The following is a 27,580-nucleotide window of genomic DNA, read 5'->3' on the forward strand; positions in this document are numbered from 1 at the left end:
GAGGGACCCGTCAGGTTTTAGGGTTATATAGTAGTCTAGGGTCTGACGTGTCCATTTTAAGTTACTATTTGTTTTAATGGTGGATGATGTGCGTCATTTCTCGGCATATTATTTTTTTGCATTCACACGTCGAGTCTTTTATTCATAAAAAGCGGAATTGAACAGTTGTTTAAGAAAGTTTCGCCCTTTCTCTTTTGTCTGTAAGGTTGATTTTTTTACAAATATCATTTTGCAAAGCACAATTAATAACTTTCGCAAAAAAAAATCAAGATGAAACGAATTATGAGATAAATTTGTCCTTTTCACATCTTTACTCACAATTGCAAATACAAATTGGCACAAACCAACTATATCAGAGCGGGATTCATATCCACAGGTAAGGAGACAAACAAGAAAAGAAAAGAAAACACCGTCAAGAAATGAAAGCTTCCGTCTAACTAAAAATCGACAAAACAAACGCAAAATTATATCGAAACAATGTATTTTTACACAGAGGCCTTTGAGAAGTTCAAAGTAAGCAAGACCAGGTGTTTCGTAAGTGTAAACGTTTTCTGCTTCATCAATGACACATGCTATGTAAAACAATACAAAATGATAGTTAGATACGGTAGAGCACAAAATCAAGTGAAATGCATTATACAGCTATTTCGTCCTTCAAGGACTTGTCAGTGGTGAAACAGACCTTAAGTGTTGATACCTACAGTGTAGGATGCGGCCGGTGAAAAGTCGAAATAGGCCGAAATAAATGTCAGAATATACACTTGAAAGTGCGAAAACCAAATATTTCAATAAATTTCATAGTTTTCAATACTGAATTTTGAAAGAACGTTAGGTTCACGTGTATAAATGAAAACCTAGCATGCAGGTTACGGTAAATACAGTTTTTTTCGAAACGAATCTGCAATAGGGAATGTTTACTTGTTTACTAATAGTTCCATGTCATCAGTAGGGAGAACAGCATATGTTCATGACATTAGTTGGTGTCATAGACTTCATAAAAACGTCAAACAATTTCATGTACATACGAGATGTAACGGCTAATTTTGTCTAAGAATATTTTATTACATTCAATAAACATGTCAGATATGTATAAAATGTATGTATATTTTCTACCTGATGAAAGGTGACTACTACCAACTGTTTAACTTTTAATTAAAGGCGGTCCGTTAGCATGTTTGAGTGTGAGGGTGTTCGGAGATTAGTTTTCCAGATTCTGGCTATATACTGACACTGCCTTTCTGTACAAAGTGAACGCTTATTGGCCAATTGTAATCCTTATTAGAGATGCATGATAATGTATATTTTCTATTGTTTTCATAATCAACTCTAACGCAACAAAACACTTTGTGTTATGACTTCATGCGAAAAAGTGTTAGTTAAAAAACTAAAAAGATATCCGTGTCAGTTTATGTGTCGTTTACATTAGTCTTGTGTTCTAATGTTTGTTTGGTACGCTGTTGCTGATTGCCTTGGTAACTGATAAAAAGATTCAAAGATTTTCATATCAACGACACGTATTTATACACAAAATGCGTCGACAGCACAAAATAAACACATAAACAGTGCTTGCCATGACAGGCTATCAACCTGAACAGAGATACATGCTGTAGCTATTCGGCTTCTTTGGAAAAAAAACTTAAACAAACTTCTTGCCGACAATTCTCAATTGTGTTCAGTTGTTCTTTAAAAAATCAACACTTTCAAAACAGATCGTGTCTAACGGCTCGACGGAGCGATAACCGTCCCTATCCTCGCGACGGTCGTTCCAGTAAATTTGGCTTTCAACACAAAATGAAAGAGTCCAGTGACAACTGTGCGTTGATATTAGGACATTTATTTTCAACTCGATTCTTGTACCACTATAGCTTAAACTTGAAGTGTAGTGTGAATTAATTCAAATACGTATAACGTTATAATTCACAGTATGAATATTTATTAATATGAATAGATGTTAAAATCAATGATGTGATCAAGAAGTACGTGTGACCAGAATGTTTGATGAGTATGGTAAATTTCATATGTGCATTTTTTTTTTTTTTTTTTGTATTCCAATCTCAGCATTTTACTGGAATTATACCTTACCCAATACAGCCGCAATGGCGTAACCTATCGGTGGCCGACCGCAGCGCAGATGCTTTAACGAATGATATGTCTCTTGGTTTAAAATGGTTGTCCTCACCAGGACAGAAACTCGAGGATCAGTCCTGCTAGGCCACACTAAAGATTGGGAGACTTACGAATATGTCGGACACAGCTGACATATTACATATGATAACATTGATCACAATAATATGCTTACGATTGCTTCGAAAAAAATAACCCAAGAACTGATACAATATTTGAATGTATTATTCAACAAGAATGACACAATCACAGTTATGGTCAACGTAAAGGAATCCATATTAAAGTTTCGAAATTCGATTTCTGTTATTCAGGATGATAAAGACAAATACTGATTATGAAGCATTGTGACAATGCTGGAATGACTCCTCATTGAAATTCATGGATCAAGATTATTTTTAATTATTAATAGCAGCCCTCGCAAACCCATCGTCTGCCATAGGTGATGGTATCGTGGTAAGCCGGCAATGATTTAATTCTCATCCGCGACAGGATTAAAAAGATTAAAAATGGAGCAAACATTTCTTAATCAATATCGAATAAACTGATGTTTAGTATTTTAACATCATTTAAAGATTAAGGGTTTTTCCTATCATTAGTGTGTTTTCTGAAACACGTTTTATAAAATGCGAAAATATTGTTTTGAAACTTTTCTTGGATGACGTATTTATTCAATTTGTACATACACTTCCACTAACACACCCTGACAGACCCACCCGTAAAAAGAATTTAGCTCAATAACGGAGATGTTCAAATATTTACTAGCTGCTCTGTTGTATCTGTGGACATAGTGAGTTCCTGGCAAGCTAGACACATGACATTTGAACAAACATAAAAAATAATCTTCTCGGGGAAGGAAGTAAAAAAAAACGTCATTTTGAATTTGCAAGAACGATGGACAATCAAATTGTGCAAAACTCATTACTGTATGAAAAAATGTCTTTCTCTCGAGCGATAGTGTCTTGCACAAAGATACAAGGGACTGTAAGTTTATTTTCAGCATTTACAACAAATGTTTTTGAAACTAATTAGAATTTAACTAGTAAATAGTCCCCGAGATGGAAGCCATCAGCGGCTTTTCCTTCGGCCTTGAAGGAGGTTTCGCCGACCATCACATGTTAGAAGCGAAAGTCGTGTCTTCTTTCCAGGCGATGCATTGAGACTGATTACCGTTAATTATCGCGTGTGAGTAGACCACCTACATGTAAACACTATTGCTGTGCCTGTCAAAACTAAGTGTAGAATGTTGCAGGTACCCGCGCAACAAATGTATTATACCGTGCATTGATTTTCAAAGTAATTAAAAAAACATCGAAAGGATACGCTAACTAAGTAGCGTCATAAATATTAAATATTTATTGTTGATCGACCAAGTACAGCACGTGTAAAGAGTATGCCTCTCCTTCCACTGTTGATACCTAGGATCATCCGCAGCGATAGGTACCGCAGTCTACAATTGGTAAAGTATGTGATAACAACGAAGGACATAGCCTTAGTATGAGAGCCAACCACTGAACGTTATTGGCCAACAGCAGCGATAGGTAAATGTTCATTCATGGATCCTATCATAGATTGTAATGTATGAGAAGGGACACCATATGCTGAGTTTATACTGGGTTCGCCCAGACTTCGCAGGCTAGTCGTACTACTCCTTAGTAGTCGGTGATCGTATCGATACATTCTTCAGTTTACGTTTCGCCTTTCCAAGGTAGATTGGAAATCGACAGACAATGGACTGACACTCACTGATGGTTTGAAGTTACTTCTTTAACAAGATAATGTGTTTTAAAATTATTGATATGCTTTGCTACTTTTCGCCATAAGGAACTGTCTTCATTCACGTATTCATTGTTTTGAATGTTACATTCCTCACGTTTTTCGCCGTTCCAAATGTTTACCTTTCTGAACATTTTTGGCGATAAATATATTAAGAAATACGTTCCGAAGATATAGTTTTATAAGAAACATAAAAATAATTTCAGTGAAATTAGAATCCAACAACTATGGGCTTTCTTGGAAATAACAGTACAATTGCGAACGAATCCTCTCACATGGATTTTGGATTCAATTTGCCATGGTGGCAACAATTTCTCTTCATCACCGCTTTTTCGTTATTGTTTATCGTCGCCGCGGCAGGGAATATCATCGTTATTTGGATTGTTATGGCACATAAACGAATGCGGACAGTGACAAATTACTTCCTTGTGAACCTGGCTATTGCGGACGCTCTGATATCCGTACTGAACACCCTGTTCACGTTCACGTTCTGTCTGTACCAGGACTGGTGGTACGGGGACGCTTATTGTCGATTTACACAGTTTATCAGTCTATGTACAGTCACAGCAAGTGTCCTCACCTTCATGGCCATAGCAATAGACAGGTAAGTCATTTTTTCTATCATAAACAACATTTTCACAATCAACAGGTATGTCATTTTGATGCTAAAAACACATTTTCACGACCGACAGTTATGCTATTTTTATATCAAAAACACATTTACCTGATCAACAGGTATGTCATTTTTATATCAAAAACATATTTTCACAATCGACAGGCATGTTATATTTATATCAAAATACATTTTCACGATCGACAGGCATGTTATATTTATATCAAAAACACATTTCCACGATCAACAGGTATGTATTTTGATACCAAAAACTCATTTTCACGATTGACAGTTATGTCTCTTTTTATTAAAAACACTTTTTCACGATCGACAGGTAGGGTATTTCTTATTCAAGGTAGGTATGTCTCCTTGTTATCTATTTAAATAAATGAAATAACTTCACAATCGGACACTTAGTAACGGAGTTTAACTAAGTTAAAATCAAATAAATAAACATCCTTGTCCTTATTTCCATTACAGTTAGGTAAATTCAATGGGTAATTTCTGCTGTACCCTAAAACATATCCTAGGAGGGACGGCTAATGTTATTTCACCTTAAACTTTCAACTTAAATCTTCATATGATTTCTCTTTAGAGATAGTTATATGAAGACTTGTGGTTTTAGAAGTGTAATGTTTTTGTAAAAGAATGTTAAGAATTATCTATATTTCTAATTTAAATAAAGCGTGTCATATATTGCTCTCTCTCTCTCTCTCCGTAATCACTTCCTTTCAATAAATGGAAAAGCGAACTTGAAACAAATAAAAAGTTAATGTCGCTGGTCTAAGAACTCCTGCCTGATCAGACGGTGCATTTTTTTTCGCCACACTGCCATTCCCATTAGCCATTGTCCAGACTGGCAGGGAAACGTAATGGAAGAATAATGGTCAACAAGACTATAATCATTGTAATTATGTAAATAACATTTTCCCATGAAAAATATGGGGTTGACATGTAAGCTGTTTTACAAAAGGCCAGTTTATAACTTTATTAGAAAAATTAAAAATTGCTATATATTTCAAGAACTAGCTTTTAAAAATAATAACATGTTTAAAGCGGTTATTTGATTAAGGCATTTTCCTAATATTCAGAAATAGCAATGTCTATTGGTCCGACTATCATCCAAAGTGTTACAGATAGATACCCAATCTCATGTACCATACATAGCAATATGAACACTCGATCTGCCAGTACGTTATATGTTTCTATATCTTAAACATGTTAGGAAAGATGTTTTTCCTTTATTAAACTAGCCCCGTAATTTGTTAACAACACTTGAATCATCGTTTATATCGCTTTAGACGGTGCCCGGAAATAAGTACTAATTACTCAAATCGCCTTGAATTCTGGAACTATCGATTTAGCCAATCAGTCAAGTATGATATATTTACCTCGGTAGAAACGCGATGGTAATCGGAGGTGTGTTCTGTTTAAACTATAACAACTTGCCCTTGATATACATTGTTCCTTTGTATAGTATAATTCACATAAAGCAATTTTGAGGATGGAAAACAGCACATGGCTTTATCTTTTCACATCAACCGTGTAATTAATCTAACATTCCCCCGTACTGCATTAGATAAAACGGACGAAAAAAAGAACTGGTTTCGACAAGAGTTATATTGTTTTAATATAAACGTTTTCTCCGGGGGCGAGGCAAGTTAAACAAAATTGACCCGAGATAGGTGTAAGTCTATTAATGATAGCAATATTCGGATTCCTTTTATTTGTTTATTTTCAATTATTTTTTTCATTTTATTCGCATAACTTCATATTAAAACTGAATGCGTCTAAATCAATATTTACGTGTGCTGTTGAATCAAAATTCCTTTGATAGAGTCATCTCAATCTCAATTTACATAATAAAACCCTGCCGGGAACTATTTCTAATTAAATCTGAATCAATAGCGTACATGCTTACTCAGATACTGGCTATTTTAATGCAGGTGCACGCACAGTTTGTTTCCGTAGTGATTTGAAATATACTGTTATCAAATTATTAGGTCGGCATAACAAGGAAACTCCAGCTGCCTTTATTTGTTCGCCTTTTTTCAAAACGAAAACGAAGTTCGTGTAGTGTATGTTGTCGAAGATAACACATTCCGGTCTATCGACACTGGTAAGATTCGGTCCTCTCCACCGGTATGTAAATAGCATCTCACTGAACCGTCCAGTGTACACTTGTGTCGGTCCATGCTGAACATGACCAAGCACCGAACACTCAGTCAGTTGAAACGTACTGAATACCCATGACATATACTTAAAACTGTCTACTTTTTCACACTCTCTTTTTTTTCCCTCTTTTTTTTTTTTTTTTTTTGCGTTAAAAGTATTTGAGCATTGCTACATAATATTTTACATTTCATTACATTATTCTACATTAATAAAAATACATCGAAATAAATATAACGTTACATGTTCCTTGGAGTAGACACATCCGGATCATCTCCCTGACACATCCGGGTTACCTTGCCTGTCTCTACGTCTTTGTGAATTTTTCCGTTTCAAGATTACAATTACATTTTCTATTTGATAACTCCAGACCAAACAGAGGGGGCAATCATATATGAACAGTCTCAGGTGTGGGTAAGGTGGAAAGAATACCGGTAAACGACTTGTCTTATCGTGGACAGACGGGACCCCACACTCTATTAAATCCAGACAGTCAAGGATGGCACAATCTTCTATTCGTGTGGTGAACAATGATATAGGACATATGTTCAAACAATATCTTATATACGTTTTTAAACTACAATGTAATTTAAACATTTAATTACTTTACACTGTCCGTGAGCTGAAAGTCTGTCAAAACCAGTAAACACGGTTTACTAGAATAGGTGTTGCTCAGGAAAGGAAAGTAAGATTTGTGAAGTTAACATGCTAACTTTCGTGCGCTGTTAAAGGATTCGGCAGTGGCTCTGTCTTTGTCATGATTGCAAAATTAATAGTAATGTTGCCTTCTGAATATTACATTAATTTTTCAGAAATTTTGAACGATTATTTGACGACGTAAAGATAGCCTAGAGGCTAGAAATTAATGTTGAGGATTAAATATAGAATGAATCATTGTGTCCTATCCCAGCGTTCGTATAGCGCGAATAACACCCAGAGGGAAAAGCACGACGGTTGTATTCTCTGCATTTTATGATGATAATCAATAGACTAGAGGACATACCGACACATTGGGATTCAAATCTGGTTTATTTATCAGGTCGAATACGTAAAAGTATAGATCTGACAACAGGTTTACATTTAATACTTAACGTTAATCCATGTTCAGATTTCACAATAGCACAGTAACACAAATAGCGAAGGTAGACAATGTCAATACCGTTACTCTAAGCGGGCCTCGAACCCACGATCTAAGGCACCGAATCGCTTAGCCAGAAATACCCGCAATTTACACCACTGCGCCATATCCACGTTCTATATATATAATTTATCTGATACAGTGTAATAATGTAAAATAATAACTATTGAGTCCAAAGGAAGGCAAATAATAAATTAATAAAAATGGTGATGGATGTAAAATACCAGACTTAGAAAAAGAGGTCACCCGTCCGAAAAGGGTTATATCCGGTTTCATCCCACACTTAAACCCCTCGTGCATTTCTATGCGGTCTAACAAGTGTGATTAATATAAGTTGATATAACTTGTTTCGCAATTGTTGTAAAATAAGTAGAATTGTACTGTATTGGAGCAAACAGAAAAACGTCTTGTTTGTGCTTCCAATATTGCAAAGCTTTGGAATGTTATCAAATAGGCCATATTATGATAATCATTGAAAATATCTAAGGTGAAACGAGGCGTTGAATCTACCACCCACAATCAACGTCTATCGTCTCAAGACCTTCTCATGTGTTCCCGTTTTTCATGAGAGTTCATGGTAGTTTTATCGTTACACAAAGCTGTTCTCCTCTCGAATATGTTATATGATTATAGTCAGTATCTTAACGTAATCTATTCTTGCCACATTGTTTTAGATATAGTTCATTAATTACATAACGTAAACATGATCAAGCATGTGTATGTTTTATCGTCAAATAAGGAGTTTGTGGAGACGACCGCGGTAACTCAATACTTTGTTTAAATGCACAAACCAATAACTTAGTACAGTGTTGTAGTTAAATATGTAAATACGCTGTACAGAATCGCTGGTGAAATGTCTTTTCACGTTAAGCTTCGAATTTACGCAGGTTTTGACATTCTTTGCGTATAAAGTGATTACTGTTTAGTAAGGGATTAACAAAACGTAATTTTGTCGGAGTAGTTTTATTAAAGTTAAATTATAACGTAAAATATTCACATTTTCCTGTAAGTTTACTCACGGTTCGAAGCCCCATACAGTAACCACCGACGTGTTAATAAAATCACAATTATAATTCAAAATCGATGATGCAGCACCAAAATATGACCGCAAGAACGGTTTACACGAAGGCCGAGTAAATACTGCAAGGGAAAAAAAACCAGACGTTACAAAAGAGTAAGCGTTTTATATTCCATAGCAGACACCAGTCTTCCATATCTGGCTCAAGTTTCGCATTGTCAATATAATATCTGAGATATCAACATCGAATCAGACCAATGTATTTACATTAAACACGTCGATATACATATCGCAAATTAACAAATTTAATATAATTCCAATTTGATCATGATTTGCCATAAAATATTTCCTTCGCAAACCTGCATCAATAAAAACCTTCTGTTGTAAACATATTTAGGCTTACAGCCCAATGTCTACATCTCTATAGTAAAAGTAATGATAAGTTTAGTTTAGTTACAGTCAGGGTCATTTAAGGACGTGCCAGGTTTTGTAGGTGGATGAAAGCCGGGGTACCCGGAGAAAAAACACCGGCCTACGGTCAATACAAGCCAACTGCCCCACGTAGGTTTCGAACTCACAACTCAGAGGTGGAGGGCTAGTGATAAGTGCTGGGACGCCTTTACCACTCGGTCACCGCGGCCCCGTAATATTAAGAACAAGAGGACCAATCTCTATCACCATACTTTCAAACGCATCAACACCAAGTGCACGCTCATATTTGGTAATATTAAGAACAAGATGACCAAGTATGAGTTTGTATATGTCGTTGATGTGTTTGAAAGTATTGTGATAGAGACGTTAAGATATTTTGCCCTCATTTATGTTTTTGCATGTGCTTTCCCTTGCAATTCTTACACTTGTAATTGCAATCCCGAGACTCAACATATTACTATAATTATTTATTCGTCATATTCCTTCTACAAATTCAATTATTAAGTTATTTGATTACTATATTGATAATATATCTAGAGATAAAAATCCTATTTGATTATATTGATAAAAATAATCTAGCGATAAAACTTATTACCTTGAATGAATTTACTCGATGTTAACATCCAGGTCATGTACACTTCATTCAACTGTCAATTATAGGACGCCTCCTTATTATCGACATGTGAAGAATACTGTAACAATACAGGTCTATGCTACCGGCACGTGTGTGTACATGCTGCCAACAGTTGGTAGAATCTTTCTGTAAATAGCTCTCACTCAAATCACTTAATCACCTTACGTAATTTGTCCTCATGATAATGCTACCGTGCATAATTGGAACGTAAGTATTCTGAACATGACTTGGTCTCATATATCCATGCTTTACATGTTACCAAATGCAACTTCTTACAAACAAGAACGCATTCATTGCATGATAAATCATTGCTGTCAGTTTCCGATCTCATTGTCAAGGCGCAATGTAATGATACTCTCTATTTTTAATTACTTAAGTGAAGACGGACTTTTTTGCAGTTTTCACGTTTCGGAACATTTAGTCCTGTCACAAAATCATTGAACCTTTTCCGACCTATATATTCTTGTGTAGATGCAATAAAATTTGCAAAGCGTAAACGTGTAATGCTCGTGCTCACGCGCAATTTACCGACCGTCACGGTACACTAGGAAAAGTAATTGTTATATTAAGGAATGAAACAGTAGCATACACATTCGATCGATCGAGGTTGGAGAGTTTACATTTGGTAAATCCATATTTTGATGGCCGATTAGGGTAAAGTAGGATATCAAATGTACGTCAGCTGGTCAGAGAGGAAAGTTAGTACAGCTAACTAGTGGATATATGTACTTGATTCTGGGGAACAATTGTCATAGAAAGCTTGGTTTTTAGGAACATCGATGACAATCAAAGATAATAATATCAAGCAAATATCAGCTCTGAACGATCTTGGAAGTAAAGGTATCATGTAACTCGTTTTCATATATTGATCTATTCAATATATTTTGTATACATAAAACATTTTAAATATACTTTTTTTGGCAGCTCCGCATCCAGATTTTGATTTTTCTTACGACCAGCTGAGTGTTCTTGGTCGCCTCCTTTGTATCTACTTTTAAACCCTTCCCGTCACTGATGTATACTTGGAATCATGAGTCTTTTGCACCTCTCCATCCAGGTTTCATCATTTCGTTCGACCTATTTTGAGTTGTTATCGCCTCCTGTTACTGACTGATGAGTCCCAGAAGGATGAAACACCGGTACGATGCAGTTTAATTAGTTCTCCCTCGACTGTATCTGGCCATGAATTTGTTTTGAAGGTGTTTATATCTTGTGTGTCTTCTCTTCACTCCTATCTACATAACAAACAATTTTTCCGACACCCTTTTACCACGTTTAGAGATTTTTTGTTTTGATGTTTGGACTATTGATTATATTTTCGAAATCCTACTTAATACCATCTGTACTCTCTTTACAATAGTGGAATACTACAAACAATATCTGGGATGGATTTGTCTCGTTAGCATCATTCAGTGTCCTTATCTTTCATGTTCTACGACAAAGATCAGTTTGTGATTGAATTAACACGTAACATCCATTACTTCTTTTCTTGAGCAATGGTTATGGCTTACAGTGCGACGCACAATTATAGTGTCAAATTTATTCAGATAAACCCCGATAAGGTGTCAGAGGATGATTTTGATTGCAATATAATTTCATATTATCGACTGCAGAACAGACTAGATATGAGACAATTGAAATGACAAAAAATGAAAACAGCAAAACGACGTAAAATAATTCCGTCTCTATCTTTATTAGGATCAATCATATGCTGTATCAAGTTGACAGATAGAAAGCCTATCCGAAATGTATATCGAACTTACCAGAAGACGGTCTTTCCTATATATCAATGAAAGACGGAAGCAATCTTCAGCCGATCTGTACTTTATTCCGCTAACTTTGTTCAAGAACAACTTCGCAAGACATGCATATGTCACGTTAAATCACGGAGCGGCGGTGAATCACCAAATAGTTTGTCTAGTATGGAGAGAGTTTTTAGACTCAAGTAGAACGAAGTAGAATGACAAATGATTAGAAAGTGAGTGTGAAATATGTCTATGATACAGAATATAACTAGGATCAACTATGGACTTAATTCCGATATTCTATTAAACGAAATCAACAATAGTATAATTAGGCAAGTGTACATGTAACAGAGAACACAAACAATGTGGTCGGATATTGACCATATCAGAAAGAGACGGTGTGTCGCCTCAGCATTCATCTGATGTATATATGGCTTTAAGTTATGGCTATACAGAGTGTCTAACACTTATCTGATGCAATTTGTCGCTCATCGGTAATAATACAAAGATTGCTCAAAATCTGTAACTTGTATCTATGTAGATATGCTCGTAGACATTTCCATGCACATTTTCGCCAAGCAGGTTTTCATTAAATACCATAAACAATATGATTAATGCAAGGCATTCTTCTGCATTGAAGTCCGGTATTCCGACGCCATTAGAAGGTTGGTTTTGGATACATTACATTAGATTTTATTGTGTAATATTTCGTTTCAAACCGATACGTACCTTCATTACTCAGTTAACCACCAATCTGATGGCAAAAATGCTATGAGCACCTTTCCGTCTATATGAGATACCAGCCAACACATAACTGAGAGATACCATTCGTATTTATTTTCTTGGGCCAGTCTTTTTACATAAATAACAAAAACAAGACTGAGATATCATTTGTATTTTTTAGAGACGATACGTTCAATCATGTCCTAGCCAGCAAACGACGGAAATATTATTCATATAATATCGACTTCTACTCAATATAAATGCTGACACGTTACTTTAACCCCCACATTTTCAGTCTGTCGAGACAATAGAAATTGTCAGCGTATATAGTGTATTAGGATCTACTTGACCATCCTTTGGAAACACAATCCATTTTTGTGAGTGTGAATTCGTTTATCGGTTATGTTTATGCTTTCAGCCAATCAGACGCATTAATTCACTGTCTAATTTCCATGTATATTTTTAAAGCGTATCAGTGCCACTATAAACCAGTTTCATTCCGAACAATGGTGGTAAAGGTAAGTTTTGTGTTATTCCCGGTGGACTTAAATCGAGAAGATTAATCCGCGCTTCATAGCAGTGAAATAATTAATATATTTAACATGATTTTCGCAAAAGAGCTTCATTTTCAATTTCTATAAAACTATTATACTGACCAAAACAAACCTTTTTTTTCTAAATGACGTTCCATTTTCTTATCTTTAACAATAATTTTTGCCAATATCCTTTATCTCATGTTACATTTTATACAAATAAAAGCCCAAGTAGAATGTTTAAAATAAATCATAACTGACAACGTCTCTAGTAACAAGTTGAAATTTTAAAATGACATGTCTTAGATTGCTTGCGTACAACAGTGTATTATCAATGACATCAAAGAAGATCGGGTCAAACGATGCGAAAAAATTACAGATTTATTATTAACGTTTACATATACATATTAAGACTGAAGCTTGCAGGTAGGGCGTAAGAATTGTACCTGCTGCCCCCATTGCATGATCGTAAGAGGCGATTAAATTTGGGATCTTATCTTTTTTCTTCTTTCTGAACAACTTTCTTCTTCCTAATGTCTCCCTTGACATTGCCTCACTTTTGGCCTTTAGTTGAGCGTTCGCCCCTGTGAGGAAGGCTTTGGGTTCTGTCCCCTGGCCGAGACATACCAGAGTCTTTAAAAATGGTACTCCTACTCCAGCTTAGCGCTCAGCATATTTGGAGTGGAACGACTGGTTCGCCCGTTGTCAGTATAATGTGACCGGGTGGGGTGTGCTGCTTGGTGTCTTCGGCAGTATGCTTCAGTGAAGTAGCACTTTAAATCGGCAAAAGTTCCGGCCTATCACAAGGAGACTTAACACGAACATACCGCAGCCTCCCAAAACACATACGCACTCACCACACGCATGCATGTCGCACGCACGGGAGGCCGTCCTTAAATGACCTTAGCTGTTAATAGGACGTTAAACAAAATAAACCAAACCAAACCAAACCAACTGTTTGAAATGATAAATCAAATGCCTTTGATATTTCGATGATATATATGTAAATAACAATGTCACATGACGTGTACGCATTGAACTTTTAATGGATATTGCTAACAAATATCTGAGGAGATAACGATTTCTTTGTTAACATGTGACATTAAAAATATACATGTTGAGCCATTGAAGAATATTGATAACCAAAGTCTATATCATGGCACATTAAAAAAAAATCTTTATTTATTTATTTATTTTTTTACATAAGACCGATAATTTCTCTTTGCCTTCAGGTTGAGAAGTGAATGCGATATGTTTAGATACATGTACTTTTTTCGTGTTGATAATAACCGTATCAGTCTTCCGTCGAAACTGACATATACCGAGCTTCTGAAATGATGAATTGCGGATGTTATCCTTTATCAAACTCGGGTTCTTCTAGCGAGTCTTGAGTATTTTGATGGATTATTACAAAATAATCAGACATGGATTCCTACATTTGGTTACACTCATGTCAAAAATAATACGATAGTTTAGGGTTTTAATGATATTACGGTGTCAAGGGTACTTGTGACAAGTGGTAGAAATCTGTCTTGTGTCGCTTTAATAGATCCGAAGGAGAATACCAACATATGCATAAAAATATTAATTTAAAGCCCAATCTGGAGGTAGGTTTGTGATAAGGATGTGACAACAGACACATATATCAACGTCGGGATGATGTAAGAATCTACATCGTAATGTGCTAGGATCGTTCCTGTGGTATTCCGAGAGGGTGTTTTATTAAAAACTTATGATGTGTGATGAAAATGAGTGTTTTTCCATTCATCATGCTATTTATGGATGCTTGCTGTGGCTAATTTTTATTTAAGCAATTTATTTATCTACTGATTTTTTCGAATGGTGTTTATTCTCATTTAAAGTGTAAAGACATGTGTGCTATGAAATAGTTTCACTTAATTACTGCCCATCTGCTAAATGAATTGATTGTGGTATATCCATCAATTGTCAGGTGTCAATTTGCTAATTTAAATAAATCGTGCATGGTAAGATACGTTAACAATGTAGATGTAGACTGGTTATGTTTTACACAATATAATCAATATATCACAGAGAAAATCATGTTTTCTTTTGTGGCTGGAAAAGGATTTATTCGGGGTATCGACACCTGTTGAATAAAAAGTATGCCATAAAAGAATATTTTAAACAAAATGGTGTCAGTTTTAACAGAATGTACTGTAAAACAAATGTAAAGCTACAGTTTCAAATAGGTAACTGATACTTAATTTTGTTTTTTAATAGAAGATGTTAACCAGACCTTCATTGTCTGAGTTAACAACATTGTAATGTAAAATAATCGGTTTTGTTAAATATGCAAGTTTAAAACATTTGTTTAAAAGGCCAATACAAAATATCAACAATACTGTTTCCATTAAACTCAATATTTGACAGTAAGTATAACTGAGGCTATAACGAAAATACCTATCTGAAATGTGACAGAAGTCATCATGCTGCTCAGGAAAAAATAAACCTAGTTTTTTCGTACAAATCACGTTTAGAAGTTTAGAAAAAACATTACGATGGATTTCATGATGGCTGATATCAAAGCGGCAGTGAAGAAAAGAACTTTCTTCGATGTGACAGCATTTATTTATGATGAGGATGAATTTGACTACAACTGTAATGGCGGAGATTTAGGGATTACCGATCTCGCATATGACTTCAAACAACATGTAGGTCATGTATCAAATACTTATCACGAATTAGACAGCAAACATTCCTTGACCGTTTAGAAAATAATATCTTCTGCAAACATCATGGCGGTGATTCAGACATACGTATTCTCGGCAAATATCACGGCGGTGATGCAAAGATATACAGGTAGTTGTCCTGAATTTGACTCTTCAAACATCATGTCAGTGGTCTTATAACATACTTATACTGAAATAATGTGAATATTGTAGTATAACTTGTACTTGTGTGTAAATCCCATGACATTTTTACATGCTGTGTTGACGTTTAGGTGCTATGTATATAATGTAGTATGTTTTGCACCTGTGTTTCGACGCCGTGGGGAATTGTTTTCGTCTATGATAACACTATTCTATTCAGATTTTATTTCTACAGTGCCTCTGAACCACCTATTAGTATAGGTAGCTGTGTATATCTTAACTCCGTTCCAACCAGTTTACAGCATGGTACACCAACAAAGTGATTATTAGTGCCTAGTGTTCATGCCAAAAATATAATGATGTTACAAACTTGACACGTTTTTATATATAGGCAATGATGCTGACGTAATAAATTAAAATACTTATTCTTTCATCTTCAGTTGAATAACAGATTTTACATTTCATTACAAATAAATTTCCTACAAGCAAACAGCTAGTGTTTCATTAGCATCAGAAATTGGTTTTGAAGTCACGAATTTAGGAGTTTACCACAGGAAGATTTCAACAGAATCATTCATAACATATTTACATATAAGTAAATTGACGTCTTCGTCAGATTTCTGATAGCCTTATTAGCTCAACACAGGAAGCACAGATTGTTCATTACCAATACATCATACACCTACCGACTTTTTTCATTTAGGAACTGCAGATGTTGGATAGCAGGAAAGACAGGAAAACCATAAGCTTGATGGAGATAAAATGATGCTGTGACTTTTTTTGATTGAGATATTTTTGGAAATATGTTTTCCTATATCGTTAGCTTTAGAAACCTGTACAACATACACTGTCCTGAGTATCCAATGCCTTTAGACCAACATCACACCATATTACTGGGGAGTAATATGTACGGTGGTTGATGTCTTGAATATAGATGTAAGTAATTTTAGGATTGTTTAAAAGACAAACTCGTGAGATACTGCTTTTGATTACAAATGAGTGTTCTGTTGCGTTAACAACTGGCCAAGGTATCTACGATCCAAGGAAAACGTGGAACTTCGAGATAAAGGCCGTAAAAACGACGAATAGTGTATGGTCCTCTGGAACTCGTCAGTGGTAAAAGGGGCCGAAGTGTGAAAATCTAGGAAATTTACAACCATACTCTAGCAATAATACACGAGTGTTTTCAAACGAAAACGTTTGTCTGTCTAAGACTAAACAACCATAATGTTAATCCAGGTCAAATCAAGGTCATGTCACCTTCTCAAAACCTTGACGGGGTAGTGATAACGGGACCACTTGGCATATGTATGCATTCACTAGTTCTCTTCGATAAACCTACAAAATCAAGCTGACATTTCTCAGACTATAAATACCACTGCTCAAGTGGCAATTATGACGTCATAGATTCCGCTTTGGAGACGACCAGCGCTTAAACCTTAAATGGCTTTTCCAGATAATGGCTGACTTTGCCTGTAACGGATAATTTCTTTCATTCTTAACCGAATTGAATCTACATTAAAAGCAAACCGTGTAAGAAATGTAAGAATTACTACCTTTAAGGTGTTTTGCAGACAACTATTTCACATTGCGCAAATTAAGACATTAATATTTTATCAATAACATCGTCTATGATATAATATAACAATATCGTTCAATGGGTAAAGTTATGTTCGCAATTACCGTATAATCAACGTGTATTTATCATCCTGACCAAATGAAATAGCGAAAAACATCTACACATGACATGTTTTAGTTGTTTTTTTTATTCCTGGTGAAAAAAATACATGGGATAGTTGACATGCATACAATAAATTACTGATCTATAATGAGCTCAACAATGGTCATACAAAATATATACAATACATGTTACATATAATACAGCATATGGTATGTGAACTAATACAGTATTAAATAAACAATATCCATTAACCGTGCAGTATGAAAAAAAGACCGACATGACCAACCGCTCATTGTCAGAGGATAAGTGACTTGCAGGTTACTCAGTCTATTTGGATATGGAAAATACATCTTCAAATGATATATTTCCGTATCTAGAAGCAATCATAGAATTGTTTTCTTCGTGAAAAATTGCATCAGCGTTTTAAAGTCAACGTCCTCGAAAATGAAATTTTTCAAAGATTTTGGAATTTGTGTGATGCTGATATCTCCAGCTATATTACCAGTCTACATTAACAGAGTGAGTTAATCCTTACTAAAATATTGATCTCTTCTCGTAAATTGTGACAGGCAGGTATATGAAACGTCAATTTGCTGGCTAATGAAGGGGTTAGTCGTCTAAATTAGACGCAACGACGATACCTTAACAAGGTTAAGTGTGTGATCAAGCGTGTCATTACTTGGTGAAAGTCAGAAATCAATTTCAACATTCTTGGACACCTTGTTTGCTTATCAGTTAATGACAATGCTTAATAAAAACACCGACTTGGACGTGTTATTGATTACAGGCTGCTTGGTTCGTGGTAGCTATTGCATAACATTGCTCTCTCTAACATTACATTCGAAACCAGTTGTTCTAAGCCTGATTCAATATTTCTGCTATGTAGTTGACTGTTTAGTCACAGAAGAGGTGCCTATCGTTTGATCGTTTAGTAGGCACCTCTTCTGTGTTCTAGTAGCGATTTCCTTACGTTGAGGGTGTAACAGATAAATCTTTAGCCCGAGGGGTGATATTCTTGGTTGTTAAATCGAGACTCGGCCGAGGGTTTTTATTTGTTCAGTATCAAGTTGTTCAAATTTACAAATATATATATAAGAAAAATAAAACAAAACCCAATATTCACCGCATGGCCTTTCTGCTCTCTGTGGCTTCTTCAGACGTAATGTTAATTCGTCGTTAATTGTAACTTGACGTCATCAGTAATAACAAACATGACGTCAACAGTTAACACATAAGTTTACGCCATTAATGAACTATACCAGGAATTAGACCCGTAAACATTGTGATTCAATATTGATATAACCAATTTATGTATTCAAATTAGGTTTAAGGATTTTTATGAACATCTGCTTTGACTCTCTAATTATCCAATCATATATTCTAAGGTTTTAGAGTGGGAGTATTTGCAATTCAACCTTTGAACATTGCGTATATGTTTGCAAACTTTTAGGAAACGTTATGCATTTTGTTTTTTATTTGTTGTCTATGTACAACATTCATTTGTAATATCATTTCGCATCCTGTTTGTCCTACATAAAAATCACCACAGTTTGTTCATATAAAAGCATACATTAAATTCTTAGAAGTGCATGTTGGATTTGATCTAACCTGTATATCTCATATTTATTGTACCACATCTTGGTTTCATACATTTTTTACATCACTAACTTCATTAGTAAAATCTGTCTTTTACAATTAATGATTCTTGATTTTTGTTATATACTCTTAATCTTTTTACTGTTTTTATTGATATAGGCTATAAACATATATAGACAAAAGCATAATTTAATACTATGTTGACCCGATGTGATTGAACTGTCGACATGGCGTCATTGTATTGTTGCCAGCACTTGCTTCAAGATTTCTCTGTCACTCCTAGAGTTTGATTTTTTCGTCACCCCTTGGGTATGACAGAGAAATCCTGAACAGGTAATACGGAAGACAAGTCTGGGGGGAAAAGCTGTGTTGTTCCATAGCTTTGTACTCTAACAGTTAATAACTCCACACGACCTTACAAGCTACAGTATAAAAGTATTTCAATGGACATTACCGGTATAAATGAGTATTTAACAATCTGATTGAACTAGATATAATTATTCATCAATTGATTTTATTTCTCAGATTGACCAATAACAGAGAATACTGTCGTTTAATCACAAAATGAGATTCAATTATTCTCTTTCTAGATTTTCTAGTCTGTGGATACGATTCTTTCATAGTGTGTAATAGCACATAGCTAATTACTTATCCATGATTTATGAAAATCCATTCGATTGACAAAAAGACACATTAGAACTCCAGATTGCGCTTCGGGATATACAAAATATGAGTTCGGATGACTGATCGTCAATTAAGTGTTCGGAAAGTGGGACAAGTATCCTGGAGGGGAGTCATTAAGAGTTTACATCCGGGCACTTTGTCCGCCAAAAACATGGTGTCATATGCAAATGAATACTTACTTGGGAAATATGTAAATGAGGTTACACTAAGGGGGCTGGTTCCGTAGTTCATATGGACAATAACCACATATTTATGACCGTATTAGTCTACGTTTATACAGCTGAGAACAATGGCATTTTCTCTTGGCACATGACTGTGAATAAAATCAAATCGTGTATGTATAACTTCTAAATCGGCATACCTCGATGAAAAAATGTTCAATGCATGACTCCATTCTCCCGTATAAATTCAAATTGTGTTTATTCATAAAATAATAGTTAATTCCAGGCGTTCAATATTTCTATGTCAAGAACTGCGTGGTATACAGGAGACTTGGTCAAAGTGATATTGGACCTAATGCTAACGATCACCCGGATAATAAACAAAATATGCCATAGCGTTTGAATCTAACAGTCTATGTTTACACGTCAAGGCTTTGACACTACCATGTCTATGTCGTTCAGATCAATTCGCTGAGACTCCAGTTCTCAGTCAGATAGCTTATGTCATGTGAGGGAGTAATCAATGGATTTCTACATCACAATTAATCTGGGTGTGTAAAGGGAATTCACCCCCATGGCTAATATATCACAGAGCAGCCGGACTATAATTGTATCTAAAAACTAAATATTGAAATAAAATTAATGAAATTGGCCTTGGATAAACAAATATACAGGAATCATATCTGCACTGACAATATAGGGTGACTTAGTTCACGAGAATCTGATTTTTCACATCAATATTTAATGATGTCAAAGAACCCGTTGACATTAGCAACCTCGTTACTAGTTAATGGGGCGTGTTCATAACTTGTTGTATTTGGCTTGAGGCAACGTTTTGAAGAGAGGTGTGTTATTTCAGAATGCTTGTAAATTTCCTAATCAAACACTAAATTATCAAGGCATTGAAAGAGGATGAACAAGTATTTGAGACAGCAGCAACCGAGCTTTTACATACCAGGACTATGCATGTGTGTTATTACACTGAGTGGTGAGACATGCAAACCACGTGTACAAATATCATATATAAACAATAAGCACAGAAATACATACAAAGAGACAATACAAACACCAAAAACATCAAATAATGATACTAATCAACCCATATAAACAATATTCAGTTCATCTAAATAACATGTGAAAACGATCCAAGTAAAAAACAGAAAAAAAACACGAGCAACAGAATTAAAAAGAATTTCTGAAACAGAAAGAATGTAAAATATCGTGCCTAGTGTGCAAGGTACTCCAGTGAAATAAGGTATCGACGAAATGTTATCGACTCTTTAACCGTCAAATGGATTTAACATCAGGCTAGTCGTATGTAGTTCCTTTGCATGCAATAAGAGATAGTTTAAGTAAAAACTGTCACAACAAAGAATAAAAAGCACTTGTCAAATTACCAATAAATGTCTACAAGTTATAATGATAATGTCAAAATGGCTATTGTTATTTCCTTTCAGAGGAATGTTCAAGGGTTCGAATTCTTCCTCAATGTCTATATTCCAGTGGTATTGATTCAAAGTTCATTTACGTCTACTTTATCTTTTATATTACATGTCGTGTCAAAATGCAGTAACGAGAAAACTCGTTTTCGTAAGCGATTACATCGTGACCTATATCTCAGTAAAGGATAGAGCTATACCCGCTATGTATTACATTAGACGTCAATCTGCTATCGAGGATTAGTTTCACAAAGTGGCAAAGAGAACGAACACCAATGGCTTCCATGAAGCTAGAAATTACAGATATAATGTAAATACTTGTTAAAGCTTTATTGTATCTATAAGCCGTGTATACTACATACTATCTATTCCAGATTGTGGATTTGAAAAGGCAGATTTATAAATGAAGAAATTTCATATGATAAAATCCTTCTATTGCAGATATTACTACGAACCAAATCATTTGAAGAAGTAGGAATTTCGGTTGCATTTCGCCATTTTTAACATACTTGTCCATAGGTAATCATCTACCGGTGTTAAAACAGTTTGTATACAATTTATAAATACGAGACTTGCCGAACGATACCTCCCCAACATACATATTGTTCTTTCGTTCGTGTGTTATGTTCTCTTAAACGATTATAATAACATGAAACTTGTCCAAACATCAGAACGAACCCAATGACCCATTGCCCCTAATGATGACGTCACACGTGCCATGACAGATGCGGCATACACTATCATATGTACCGTGGATACCTCCCACTTCAGTTTTGTCTGCGTGGCCCTCTGCTTAAGTCGTCTATGTAAAGTACCTGTGTATTCATATAAGCTATATTTTGGTTGCCTTACACTTTTCTGAAGAACAACAATTGCGTTCCAATTTGTTATACTCCTACATAGTTTATTGCATCAGGCAACAAGTATATTGGAATTGTTCTACCTTCTTTAATATTCAAAATCTTAAACAAACTCATACAACCAATTCAATAAATTTAATCAGGTATAATAACCTGTGGATAGCTGATTCCTTTAGATGAAATATTTTGTTCCCGCCGTCTTAATCACTAGTTTTACAATACATTTGTATTGAGTTCTTTTAAAATTAAATCGTGCGAAATAACCAGACATAATACAATATCCTCTGTGATTCTATTTCATAGGAAGAAGACCGGGATAGTTTATTGCTCGACGGTTATATGTTACATAGTTGGACATTATCTGATAGGAAAATAAGGTTGTTTTTTTTTGACGCACCACTTCGAAATTGAAATTCATAAACGTAAAACGGTCTTTGAGTGCGGACAAATAATAATTATCAGAAGCGTCCCACTCAATTTCAATCAATATGTGTTTATTTAGAGAATCTTTTTTTCACAGTATGCTTATGAATATACAATCAGACAAACATGACCATGTGTATTAGTATGCTACAGTTGGTTACATCATTGGTCTAAGTAATACAGGCTAGCACATGTTTCATGTATTGAATTTTTTTTTTATTGACAATAGAATTGGTCATCAGTGGGCGGAAGAAGCAGTTGTATGTGACTGTTGTAAATTCATTAATCGACATGTTGTAGATAACGATAACTTGATTTCTGGGTCAATAATCCTTGGACATCTTATACTACCAACAGTATGTTTTGAAAACAGTGTGTCTTGTTTATTTCATTTATATTGAGTGCGAGTGCCTGTTTATTATGGAAGAACTGATCAAGGACACGTGTTTAATTATATTTAATCAAAGCTCTGTCATTTTAAACACATACTTTTTATCATCAGATAATTAGTTATTTCTATTGAAATAACGCCACTCCGCAGAATTAAAGAAAACCAGCAACAAGAGGTTGGTTGTACCGTCCTCGCTTTAATTCTGTCTCGAATGATTTTTTTACAAAAAAATTACTTTGATAGAATATCTGTTCATAATCTGTAACTCTATTGTTGCTATAGGAATAACGTCTAATTAATAGCCTGTATTACGATCACCAAAATGCATGTATCGATTATGAAATTGAGTAGGGCGTGGAATCGTCTTCCGAAAACGCCATCCGCTTTTTAGCAAGTCAATCAGATAAGCCTCTCAGGTAAAATTGAATTGCTTTTATAACGTCCTGAATATTAATCTTTTCAATCGGAACAAGTCCCCGGTGATATTTTCATGTTAACGATCCTATTATTCTTTACGATCAACCCGTTTGTATTGGCCTCAAGAATTGAAACCAAATCCTAGCAAGGCAGTAGTGGTATAAAATTAATCTACCTCGCTAGAAGTGCTATACAACAGTCACTAGACGTGCTTACAGCAAGCCATCCTTCAGCCCGATGGCGTCGTTTAGGGGATGTAGGATGTTGTTATCAACGTGAAACAGTCGTTTAGATGATAGCGCCTGTTCAAAATGCAAAAGAAATCATCTAGGAACAATTAGTAGATTTGGTCAGTCTACGGACTGCTCTCAATATCTAGGCATAAGTATGTAACAACACCGAGACAGGTTCCCTTGCCGCCTCTAAAGTGTGGTCGTGAAGACTATTCGTGGTAGCACTGCCCCTCAAGGTCTATGTAACTGGTGCAAATCTTAGAATGCTTGATTGAGGGCACTGTCGAGGTGAGACTTGTCCTATTATCACTGAAATCTGGGCAAGATTTTATGATGGGACGTACTTAATCGTGAACATTTTGTAATATTACGCAAAATTGTATTATATATATTGTTATACCAGTCATTATTGAAAATTTCACCAGACGGCCGTCTCCTGTCGTAGGTCGATACCGAACATTGATTTCTCAGACTAGATACTCATTTTACTGCATGCTACCCTCAAAATCACCTAAAAACGTAAGCATTCATTAAAAGGAAAAGGTAAGCTGACAACTGGAAAGACGTCAAAACATGTAACGACAGGAAATGAAAACCTGCGTGGTAATCCAGATATCATCAAAGGTAATATACATTTTTACAACAAAAGACAATAATTTGAAAGCAAATTCACGTATACAGAAGGCCAGATTTTTCATAAGATCCAAGGTTATACTACCTTTTGCCGTGTTGCTTGGCTACAAAAGCGGTGCCGGGCATTGGAAACATAATGATTAAGTTATCATCATTACTCTGAAGACACGAACTAATATTTTCCTGATATTAGAGGCTGCAGCAACAAACATTTTTATACATTTGTTTTAATGGGAAATAAGTAAAATAAAACGAAATATATATTCTCCCATAACATTGCAACAACACGGAGGAATAATCTTGATTAATATATTTATTTATGTATTAATCAATAAAATTGTAAAGAAAATACATTTCTTGGTGAAAGTATAACCCAGACAATGATTATAGGACACACACAAAAATAAATACATTTTATTACACTATACCGCCGTCCCCGCAATATTAAGTCGTACAGTACTCCGGAGGTTACAGAGTAGTACATTAATTTGCCACTGATGTATTTGTCTCAGTAAGTCACCAGTTGTATCTTCAGCTCTGCCAATCATTGCCCACTTACAGGTAGAAACGATAATTACAAAACATACCAAAGACATAAAAACCGGCTCCCTAATGATTTCAAAACAATGAACATAATTGCAGCAATCCATAAATAAAGATCAAACATGATACTGCCAACTTACCGCTAGATATGGACGCTAGTTCAAATACTCATCTGGCTTACATAATTGCATTTCACCCCAGCGCATAACGCGCTCGTGGCACGCACTGCAGACGCAGAGCTCGCGCCATATCGCTACTATCAAGTAAAACCGATTAACCATCAAACCCCTCGGATTACCTAAGAAAAAGAGCTCGCATGTGATGTAACAATTAATTCACTGACTTATGACACCGGTAACCATCTAACGGAAATCGTCTTATCAAAACACCGTTTTCCACTCTTCTATCGTTTCTATTGAGTTCGTAACGAAGGAGAATTCTTTTCTTTTCTGTTCTTGACCTGTAAACTAGCATTACACAAATGTTTGGTAAAACGTATGGTTACGACTCAATATTAAGATACTTAAGATACTGTTAGTCCCCGAGGTTTGTCTATTTGTTATGATGAGTGGCACCATTCATAATATTGTTACTTGGTTTGGTTTGGTTTTATTTGTTTAACGTCCTATCAACAGCTAAGGTCATTTAAGGACGGCCTTCCGTGCGTGCGCTATGCATGCGTGTGGTGAGTACGTATGTGTGTCTTGGGAGGCTGCGATATGTTTGTGTTAAGTCTCTTTGTGATAGGCCGGATCTTTTGCCAATTTATAGTGCTATCTCACTGAAGCATACTGCCGAAGACACCGAGCAAGGACACTCCACCCGATCACATTATACTGACAACGGGCAAACCAATCGTCCCACTCCAAATATGCTGAGCGCTAAGCAGGAGTAGCAACTACCATTTTTAATGACTCTGGTTTGTCTCGGCCAGGGGACGAACCCAACGCCTTCCTCACAGGGGCGAACGCTCAATTAAAGGCCAAAAGTGCGGCATTGTCAATGGAGACATTAGGAAGAAAAAAGTTGGTAAGAAAGAAGAGAAAATATAAAATCCCTAATTTAGTCGCCTCTTACGATCATGCAATGGGGGCAGCAGGTACAATTCTTACGCCCTACCTGCAGGGCAAAATATTGCTACATACACATACTGTAAACGAACATATGTTAGCGGTAATCTTATTTTAGCGATTTTTGTGCCGAAAGCATTCTGCCAAATTATGATTGAGCTAATTTCACTTTATATCCGCTGTTTCTATGTAAAAAAATAGTTTCGGTTCGCCAATTCGTCAATGCACTAATCTGTTAAATTTGAGTGCGCCAAATAAAGTACGTTTACAGTATCTCATGATGTTTAAGATAATTAAATTTCCAAAAATAGAAATTGATTGAAGTACGGGGAATAATACAACTCCCCTTTTATATTTTAATATCCATCTGTTAAGGTTAGTTCTGGTTTTCTTGTATTTCATTCTGGATTTTCTACAACGAAAACACTGTTGTATTCTGAAGGATTATTTCATGTTACATCATTACATGTTATTTTCTCCATCTATTACTAGATACAAATGTGCTGCTCAATTGCGTGCTTTTCGTTCAATCCGTTCAGCAGATTACCAAGCAACAAAGGACTCAAAATAAGTATTGACATCCAATTAATATATCCCAGTGGTCATATAATCACTTAATCAATTAAAGTAAAACATAAAATCAATACAGATTATACTGCTCTTTGTCTTCAAACCAGAGATACCATGGTACCTTCTAGGCGTGGTCTCAATCAATCGCTTCAATAGAGCTGATAAATCCAAGCATGGACCTCTTATAAAAGCTATAGTTATGGACACTGTATACCTTGTGAATACATATGGGATTCCTAGGCGAAGTGAAGTGCTGCTAATGTATATTTAGGGTTAGACTTGTCGTTTGCTTTGCGTCCGTAGGCTATTTGATATTATTCCTAGTACGTCGTATCAGACAAATGAGAAAATCTGTGATTTTATCTAGACATAAACGCAATTGATTGTAAGACGATACTGAAGTGTAATATCTGCCGATAATCATACTATTTACATTGTTCGTGTCATGCCCCTTCCGTCAGTACATATATCTTACTCTCCAAAGCAGCTGTAATGGTATTATGTGTAGCAGGCTAGAGACAATGGGAGATAGGGGAAATCGCCAAACGTATTGCGTTTCGGGGTCAAACCAATATCCATACTGCTTATATTGCGTATAAATGGCAATACTGCCTCTCTGTTAACAAAAAAATCGAAATTAATATCGTTACAACTCTTAAAGATGTCTGCTGTGATTTGGAAATATGTCCTCCCTGACGTCAGTGTATGTCTAACTTTGACGTTAGAGGCCCTTTACTCTTTTAAGATGTATACCTTTTATATCCTACGCTAATGAGTGTTAAGCGTTGCCGTTAGAGACTTTGCGTGATTTAGAGACACGACTCTGACGTCAGTGAGCGTATAACGTTAACATTAGAGATATGTGTAAGACTATAAACATCTAAACATCTTGCATACAAATGAGATATACTACGTGCTTCATTTCGTATGATTTATCAAATACGTTTACAATATATTTCATTATTGCATATCATCTATTGAACCTCGGACAAGTTAAAATGAAACATTGGTGTACATTACTTACGTAAAATTCTGTTTTATTAGACAAAAGAAATTGACGAAATGAATACAGATTCCTTTCGTTGATATGCGCAATCTAAATTTTCAATATTTTGACGACATTTTTTTTCTAAAGCGACGTTA

The 27,580-nt window shown here is 35.4% G+C and overlaps 1 protein-coding gene across 1 annotated transcript in view; it reads left to right on the top strand.

Annotated features, from left to right (window-relative positions):
* Nucleotides 1–3,699: 3,699 nt before the first annotated feature.
* LOC117334276 (tachykinin-like peptides receptor 99D) overlaps nucleotides 3,700–27,580 on the top strand; it is a 94,133-nt gene continuing 70,252 nt past the window's right edge. Inside the window, exon 1 of the mRNA XM_033893795.1 lies at nucleotides 3,700–4,501. Coding sequence (XP_033749686.1) covers nucleotides 4,125–4,501 — 377 coding nt within the window. The 5' untranslated portion in view covers nucleotides 3,700–4,124. The remainder of the gene's footprint in view (nucleotides 4,502–27,580) is intronic.

The sequence above is a fragment of the Pecten maximus genome, chromosome 1, assembly GCF_902652985.1.
Source record: "Pecten maximus chromosome 1, xPecMax1.1, whole genome shotgun sequence".
Lineage (NCBI taxonomy): Eukaryota > Metazoa > Mollusca > Bivalvia > Pectinida > Pectinidae > Pecten > Pecten maximus.